Source organism: Penaeus monodon, chromosome 17, assembly GCF_015228065.2.
Source record: "Penaeus monodon isolate SGIC_2016 chromosome 17, NSTDA_Pmon_1, whole genome shotgun sequence".
Lineage (NCBI taxonomy): Eukaryota > Metazoa > Arthropoda > Malacostraca > Decapoda > Penaeidae > Penaeus > Penaeus monodon.
In genome coordinates, this window is record NC_051402.1 from 7193337 (window position 1) to 7203336 (window position 10000).

General features: G+C 35.8%; 1 protein-coding gene across 1 annotated transcript in view; it reads right to left on the reverse strand.

Annotated features, from left to right (window-relative positions):
* LOC119583234 (probable glutamate receptor) overlaps positions 1 to 10000 on the reverse strand; it is a 21600-nt gene that overhangs the window by 9071 nt on the left and 2529 nt on the right. The window contains exon 3 of the mRNA XM_037931708.1: positions 2009 to 2224. Within this exon, the coding sequence (XP_037787636.1) occupies positions 2009 to 2224 (216 nt within the window). The remainder of the gene's footprint in view (positions 1 to 2008; positions 2225 to 10000) is intronic.

The following is a 10000-nucleotide window of genomic DNA, read 5'->3' on the forward strand; positions in this document are numbered from 1 at the left end:
AATTTTATTTATTATTATTATTATATTATTATTATTATTATTATTATTATTATTATTATTATTATTATTATTATTATTATATTATTATTATTATTTTCATCATTATCATTATTGTTATCATTATTATCATTACAATAATCATTATTATCACTACAAAAATCATAATATAATATTATTATTATTGTCATTACAATAATCATTATTATTATCACCATTATTGTTTACAACAATAGTGTGGCATTCCTGAAGAGACCCCCGAAAAATCAATCGCTTTTGGCCGTGGAATCTTGGGTCCCCGACACATAACAGCATTATTCACGCGTGGAAATAAGGTGGAATTTGCCACACGAGATGGAATTCGCAAATGATGATGGGATATTGACTGATGTGTTGCAATATTATGGGTTACATTAAATTTGCAAGATTCTCGAATGTTCATACAAAATCGAGACCTTTTTTTTTTTTTTTTTTTTTTTTCATCGCTTAACACACACAGCGTTACATTGAAAAAAACATGTGCGTAGGAAAGGTTATATAAGTATGATACGGTTATTGTGACAAAAAAAGGATGTTTATTGCATGAAGTATGCCCGTGTAAAGACCAAAAATCGACGATTTTTACCATTGTTTTACCTCGAGATTTTTTTATTTATTTATTTTTTCTTTTATTGATGATGTATATGGAAGTTGCAGTAAACTACTCTGGTGATTTCTACTTTGTTTTTTACATTGTTATTATTATTATTTTTTATTATTATTATTATTGTTGTTGTTGTTTTGTTTTTGTTGTTGTTATTGTTATTATTATAATTATTATTATTGTTATCCTTATTATTATCGTTATTATCGTTATTATTGTAATTTTTATTTTTATTGTTATTATTATTATTATCAGTATAATTATAACTATTACCATTACTATAGTAATTATTATTATCTTTATTATCATCATTATTATTATATAATTAATCATCTCATCATCATCATCATTATTATCATTATCATCATTATTATTATCATCATCATCATCATTATCATTATCATCATCATCAGCATCAGCATCACCATCAGCATCATCACCATCACCATCACCATCATCATCATCATCATCATCATCATCATCACTATCATCACCATCACCATCATCATCATCACCATCATTAATATTTTCCCCGTTCGACTGAGAACAGATTTTGACGCTTAGAGAATCTGCCGGCAGCCCCAGAGACAATAATATTTGATCTATAAGGAAAAAAAACAAGGCATTTAAGACATTTCTGAGATAAGATTATTTATCTGTCTTTGTATCTGTTTATTCAGCCATATAGATAAGACACGAGGGGGAAAAATACCATATTTTTTCCTCCTTTGCTTAGATATTCGTAAACTTATTTGGCTGTTATCGGGTTAGATAAAAAAAATGATATAGGAACAATGAGAGAGAGAGAGAGAGAGAGAGAGAGGGAGAGGGAGAGATAGATGGATTGATAGAGAGAGAGAGAGAGAGAGAGAGAGAGAGAGAGAGAGAGAGAGAGAGAGAGAGAGAGAGAGAGAGAGAGAAAGAGAGAGAGAGAGATTTGGCTGTTATCGGGTTAGATAAAAAAAATAAATAAATAAATAAAAAAAGAATTATTGATGCAAATGAACTTATTCACTAGATCGGGGCATGTCTAAGGCCTCTCTAAATGTATTGTCTTTTTAGGAAAGTGTATTATTTTGCTTAAGCTGTTTGGTATTGTGTTTATGTGTTCGTGTGGGGGGGGGGGGTGGAGGGGGAGGTGTATGTATATGTAGAGTGTGTGGGGGATTGTGTGTGTGTATGTGTATGTGTGTATAGTGTATGTGTATATGTATGTGTATATGTGTATGTGAGGGTGGGTCTGCATGCATTTATGTTAGTGTGCATAGATACAGATCTCAGTGTGTATATATACACATCTTGTGATCACATCTATCATACACCCATCTCTCTCCCGCATTTCCACCGCGCATATGACACAAGACTCACCGGCATAGTGACACATCTAAGGTGTAGCCCAGTGAGGTTGGTCCGCCTCTCACTCCAGCCTTCGAGGGGGAGTCTGAGAGGGCCTCTTCCGTACCACTCCGCCAGGACTCGAGTGATGTAAGGCAAGTCCTCAGCCAGGGAATAGATTTCTGTCACGACCACCTTCTCCACGATGGTGTCCGAGACGTTCCTTGTGTGTAGGCTTGCGAAAGTCACCTGGGTTAAAAGAAAATACGTTATTGAAATTGAAGACCAGAAGGTGTTTAAGAATGCACTGCGGGGTTTGAGAATTCATCAGGGCATAACAGAGAGGCGCGTATTTCTATAACTGCGAAAGGTATATATTTATGCATACATGCATATTCCTAACCACGAAAGAAGGCTGTGTAAAAAATGTACGTATGCAGACCCTTGCTGTTTTCTCGCCTCTGTTTTGACGTAGATGGGATGCTGATAGGAAAAAATAACGTATTTGATGCTGCCTAATGTTTTTTCTCCTGAGTTGTGGGAAGAAGGAAAAGAACTCCTGCTGAGCGCTGCTTAAGAAACTATCGCCAAAAAGAAAAAGACAAATTCCTCCTGGATATCTGAAGAAACACTAAGTGAAATTGAAACAAGAAGATGCCTAAAATCAAAGGGTATCAATAATCCAGTTGAAGCAGTAATTTACAAAAAACAAAATACAAAAATTCAAAGATTATTGGGACGAGATAAGGAAAAATATGTAAATGAACATTGCCAGAGAATTAAACAACTAAACTAAAGAACTCTACCAAGGAGTACGAAACATTACACGAAAATTTAAACCTATAATGGACACTGTCAAGACTGAAGATGGACTTGTTTTATGTGATGGAAAAGAGGTCAAAGATGGATGGAATCAATATTGCACAAAATGAATAAATATCTAACAACAACATTAATTAGACTCAATGACAGCGAAGATGAACCACCGCCACTGCTAGACGAAGTTATAAAAGTCATAAAAGAATTAAAGAATAACAAGAGCCCCGGAATAGATGAAATAACAGCAGAACTAATCAAGAATGCTGGCGGAAGTGTTGAATACTTCTACAAACTTTGTACGAAAATATGGAATGAAAGAAGATGGCCAGAAGACTGGATAAAATCAGTCTTTACTCCTATACCTAAAAAAGGTGACGCACTCCAATGCAACAATAACAGGACAATTGCATTTATAAGTCACAGCAGCAAAATTTTGTTGAAAATTATTGCTGAAAGAATGAAATCAAAGTTAAGAGAAGAAATTGCAGACGAACAAGCAGGTTTTCGCCCTGGTAAAGGTACCAGAAACCAGATTCTAAATCTGAAATTGATCATAGAGAAAAACAGAGAACATCAGAAAGACCTATACCTGTGTTTCATCGATTACTCGAAAGCTTTTGATACTGTTGATCACGATATCCTCTGGAATAACATGAACGATATGAAATTTCCAAAACACATCATCCAACTAATAAAGGCCATGTATGACCAACAACAAGCAACTGTAAGAACCACTATTGGGTTAACAGAATGGTTCGAAGTCATCCAAGGAGTACGACAATGTTGCATTCTGTCTCCGCACCTTTTTAATATATATTCTGAATCAATTATGAGAGGTGCTCTAGAGAATTTTGAAGGAACTGTGGATGTTGGAGGATACAAAATATCAAATCTAAGATACGTCGATGATATAGTTTTAATTGCCAGCAGTATCATTGAACTACAACAACTACTAGATAAAGTTAGAGAAGTAAGCGAAAAGGCTGGCTTGTTTCTTGATGCCAAGAAAACTAAGATCATGAAGATTCAAAGATAACCAGCGATGAATGATGATGAACATTTTACAATTAATGGAGTGGTTGTGGAAAATGTGAAAGAGTTCACTTAGCTTGGAGCTGTTTTGATTAATACATATGATGATTCACCGGAGATAAAAAGAAGAATAACCATTGCCAAAAACGCCACAGTTGCTCTCAATAACATCTGGAAAGACTGAAGCATTACCTTGCGGACAAAGCTGAGGTTGTTGAACTCATTGGTTTTCCCAATTGCGTCATATGGTTCTGAGTGTTGGGTGATGAAGAAAATAGACAAGAAAAAGGTCAATAGATTTGAAATGTGGTGTTACAGACGAGTACTTCGTATTAACTGGAAAGAAAAGAAAACGAATGATGAAGTGCTGAGAAAAATAAATTGTAAAGACCGGCTGTTGGACATCTTGAACAAAAGGAAACTAAAGTTTATTGGTTATGTGATGAGAAGAGAAAGTATTGAGAAAAACTTGCTGACAGGGATGGTGACAGGAAACAGAGGAAGAGGCAAACCGAAGACAAGACTGAGCGACAACATCAAATATATTTGCGGGCTGTCGATGGTACAAGTGGAAAGAAAAGCGCAAGATCGAGTTGAGTGGCGAAGGATGGTGGAGAGGTCCACGGCTGCTCAAACATGAGCATACCGTTGTTGATGATGATGAATGTTTTTTCTCCTGCTTTTAGTCATTGAAAGTTGGTGGCTTTCTCTCTTGTAAAATCCTTCCTACAGCAGTTGGTCAAAGGGTTAAGGAATTGATTGATGAAAATAGGAAAGTACAAATATTATATAACTTACATTACAATTTTGGATTATCGAGTGAATGGATGTATGGTGGAACGCTGAACATGTGAGAGAGAGAGAGAGGGAGTGGGAGAGAGAGAGGAAAGAGAGAAAGAAAGAGAGAGAGAGAGAGAGAGAGAGAGAGAGAGAGAAGAAAGAAAGAGAGAGAGAGAGAGAGAGAGAGAGAGAGAGAGAGAGAGAGAGTGAGGGACTGAGACAGAGAGACAGAGCCAAAAAAAGATAATAGAGCGTAATAAAGCTGAGACAAACATTCAAGTCCAGATGGAGAATAGAGCCCAAAAGAGAGAAGAAAAACCATAGTAAATGAAACGGAACGAGCTATAACCAGAGAGAGAAAAAGAAGAAACCAATACAGTAGTTTACATAAAAAACTAATCTCCACTTTTCATTCTTCCTAGTTAAAATTAAAACGACACTAGGTGTTTTCTGAAATACATTAAATATATATTAACACACATTACTAACTAAATAGGTGTGAGTGCGTGCGTCTGCCGGTTGTCTATGTGATGGTGCCCGGAGAACAGACGCGCCTAGGAACAACTGAGCTGGGAATTACAGACTTCAGAGGGAATGTTGAAAGAAATAGAGCTGTAATTAATGTTGAGGAAAAAACATCTGAAACCTATGCTACAGGGACTAGTTTGTAAGAATCAGCGAGCCCAGAAAAAAAGAGAAGAGGAGAGAAGAGAAAAAATAACACTACTGCTTCAGAAACTGAGAAGAACGAGAGAGTAAGTTATCCAGAAGCATGTTTGAGAGAGAACCGAGAGAGAAGAAATGAGAGAGAAGAGACGAGAGAGAGAAGATGAGAGAAGAGAGAATGCCAGATAGAGGGAGAAGAGGGACCATGCGAGAGAGAGAGGAGGTAGAGAAAGATGAGAGAGAGAGAGAGAGAGAGGGAGAAGATCGGGAGAGAGATCGAAGAACAGAGAAGATGAGAGAGAGAGGGAAGAAGCGAGGAGCATGAGAGAGAGAACGAGAGGATTGGAGAAGTCATAGAAGAGGAGTTTCTGTAAATCAGCGGAGAGAGAGAAGAGAGAGAGAGGAGGAGCGAGAGAGAGAGAGAGGAGAGAGAGAGAGAGAGAGAGAGAGAGAGAGATGAGAGAGGAGAGAGAGAGGAGAGAGAGAGAGAGAGAGAGAGAGAGAGAGGAGAGAGAGAGAAGTGAGAGGTGGATAGAAGAGGGGAGGAGAGAGGAGAGAGAGAGAGAGAGGAGAGAGAGAGAGAGCAGAGATGAGAAGGAGAGGAGAGAGGAGAGAGAGGGAAGAGAGAGAGAGAGAGAGAGAGAGATTATCATAGGAAGTCCAGACAGATAGAGAGCACGAGAGAGAGAGTAGAGGATGTGACTACGAAGTTAATAGCAGACGATACCAAAAAGTTCATGTAGTGAGACGAGAGAATGAGTCAATTTTCCTCAATACAGGGGAGTATTGGCTGGTTGGATAGAGAAAGAGGTAAGGTAGAGCAGAGAGAGAGAGAGAGAGAGAGAGCGACAAAGAAAGAGAAGAGAGAGAGAGAGGGAGAATTATCATCAGTCGTCCACACTAACGATCACATACTCCCACAAAAGTAAATTGCATCTACGAAGCTTAAATAGCAGACTAATCACCTAAATACAAGTTCCATGTTTTGTGCACTTTTCACTTCATTTTTTTTTTCCTTTTCTATTTCATATATTTTCGGCTGTGGTTTTGTGTTGATGTCACAGAGTGTCATTAGGCAGAGAGAGAAACGTGATGATAGATGCACAGGAGAATTAGTAAACACACATCAATATCCAACAGATCTCTTATACATCGCATAGGCCTAATTTCAGATTAGAACTACTTAGGAATAATAAAGTTAGTGAAGAATGTGCGGGATTTTGGGTCTTATTATACGAAAATTTTAGGAATACTTCCATCGATAATCATCAATGAGTTATTTATCGCATATCAAGCCCAGTTAACCTACTTGTAATTGGGAAAGTAATTAATAATGAATAATAATAATAATAATAATGATATGATGATGATGATAGATGATGATGATGATGATGATGATATATGATGATGATGATGATGATGATGATGATGATGATGATGATGATGATGATGATGATAATAATAATAAATAAATAAATAAAACAGGCAATTGTGGTATTCTGCTGGATACTTTGAGATTTGATCGACTTCCTGCCAATATGAGAATAGTTTGATAATCAAGAACTTTGAAAGAATATTCTTGTTTCTAATGGACAAAAGAAACTCCAGGAAGTATTGCGAAATCGATAATCCTAACTGATAAAGTTTTGACATCGATTCTTAATGCATGATCTCACGCTGCGACACTCACAGGTAAACGACCCTGTGTTTACAACCCTTTATGGCATTCCTGAAGACACTAGTTAAGATTGTATTATCGAGAATCCCTTCAGCCAGTGACCGACATCAAAGGCTCAGTCTCGTGAAGTGAATGGGTTCTAAGTAGCCGGAATATTGACATCATCAGCTCACGAAGACGTAGAAAACCATGTCGATAACGAATCCAATGTTAAGATTACAAGACCATGCACGTCCGCCACTATCCGTGTGTACTCGACGCTCGGCAATAACAATAACAATAGATCGATACAGAATTTCATCTTTTGGAAAAATTATTGCGAGGACCCGTTGCTCTTATGAATAATATCGGTTGCGATTTAAGTATTCAGATCATTGGCGATCGTGTCCGGAGTCTTGCTGCACCTTGAAGACGCCAATGGTTGTATATTTAATGAGGTTCAGGAGAGCTTTTATAATCGCTTCTGTAGCGCTGGTGCGTCATCGAAACAAGGATATCCTCATGCGATATTTTCATCTAGCTCTGAATAATATAATTCGCATAAAAAGAGTGTCCCAATTGCCAGCTGTCGAGACTGTGACATTACGGTGGACACATATCCGGCTAAAGTATATGGATAACGCTATTAGACGACTCCATAAAGTAAGCTGTTTACGATCAATAGGTCGCATTATATTATTTATATTAATTATAAATAGCTTATATAATATACTATATATATATATATATATATATATAATGCGACCACTGAGGGCGTAACGCGAGATTTGCGACGTGGATTTGGACACAGAACTGGGAAAATAGTTGAATTGTGTATGATTTACAGGTAAGGGCAGTTGTATGAGGAAACTTTTGTACATTTTCTTCGAAGTTAACCGACTACATTTTTAAGATGTAAACAATAAGTATGGTGAGAGAGAGAGTAAAGAGAGAGAGAGAGAGAGAGAGAGAGAGAGAGAGAGAGAGAGAGAGAGAGAGAGAGAGAGAGAGAGAGAGAGAGAGAGAGAGAGAGAGAGAGAGAGAGAGAGAGAAAGATAGTAAGAGAGAGAGTTTAATGATCTCTTTGCTCTAGTCACTCTAGTAAGAGATATAGAGAGAGTAAGAAAGATAGAGATAGAATAAGAGAGATAGAGATAGATAGATAGATAGATAGATAGATAGATAAAGAGAGAGAGAGAGAGAGTACAAGAGAGAGAGAGAGTAAACGAGAGAGAGAGAGTAAAGAGAGAGAGAGAGAGAGAGAGAGAGAGAGAGAGAGAGAGAGAGAGATCGACGGAGAAATATCAAAAGTGAAAGAATGGGAGAGAATAAGAAAGATATATATATATATATTATATATATATATATATTATATATATATACATATATATATATATATATATAATATATATATATATATTATATATAATATATATATATATAATATATGTGTGTGTGTGGTGTGTGTGTGTGTGTGTGTGTGTGTGTGTATTATATTATATATTATATATATATATATATTTATATATATATATATATATTATATATATATATATAATATATATATATATACACACACATATAAATGCACACACACACACACACACACACACACACACACACACACACACACACATTCAACATCAGAAAACCTTTCAAACAATTCTAAAAAAAAAAGAAAAAAAAAAGAAAAAAAAATTTACAGCCATAACAAGCCTAATTCTACTCTGACAACAAACACTAATAAACCCAAGACCAACGACAGCTATAAACAGGGAAGTCCCCTAACATCATGCATTTTACACGACACGTAACATGCAGACGAGAAAGGAAGGACTGTTCTTTTCCGCATGACTTCCCTTACAGGCCGAGAGGGTAGTCTGTCCTCCTTAATGAATACGAAATAATTATTACTATATGTCATAAAGCTAGAGGAATTCTGAGTTATATTCTCAGTTATCATATCGTTAGGTATGAAAGTTGGATACAATGTACAGATCTTGGTATGTTGGCACTGGAGGCTTGTAATAAAGCAACGAAGTTTTTTTTTTCTTGTTCTTCCTGTTGTTAATCGATAGCGAATCGTGTATATGTGTTCTGTAGGACCAGCGTAAATGTGTTAATTATGGTTATGAAATTTGTGTAAACACACACACACACACACACACACACCACACACAACACACACACAACACACACACACACACACACACACATACACTAATATATATATATACTATATATATATATATTATATATATATATATATACATACACATATAAACATTCGATACATGGAAACAACTACAACATTATAGAAATGTTACACAAGCATTAGAAAAAACACTTAGCATAAGTAAAGGACACGAAACACAGATGAAACATATATAAAAGAAAAAGAAAACAACAAAACAGAAAAATCTCAGGCCACACGCATTCACGAGGTACTCAAGGAATCGCGTAAGATATGCATGATGTGTCATGAATCCCTACAGATTCATGACTAATACGGACGGAGGATCTGAGTAAATATTCCCGCGTCGACATACTTTTTGGTAAATATTGACTAGATACACGCATACATACAGACTGTACATGAAAATATGCATACGCAGATGCATACTTAGATACATATACAAAGATGTATACATGCATACATACATACATACTAAGATACATATACAAACATGCATACATACACACAGGCATGCATACACATATACATATATGTATACATATATAAAAGATATGAATGCATGCATAAATAGTTACATATATAGTGATATAAACACACACATATATGTATATGTGTGTATATATATATATATATATATATATATATATACACACCTATATATATTTGTACATATACATAATATATGTTTATACATGTGCGTGTATGTGGTGTAAAAAAAAGAGAGAATGATTACCTAAAAAAAAAAAAAAAAAAAAAAAGAAAAAAAAAAAAAAGGTAACACCGGCACTCTCCGTGGAAAGGAACTGGGGACCCTACCACGTACTCACTCCAAGAGCATCACAACATGAAAACTACAATAAGTATCATGCTGTGA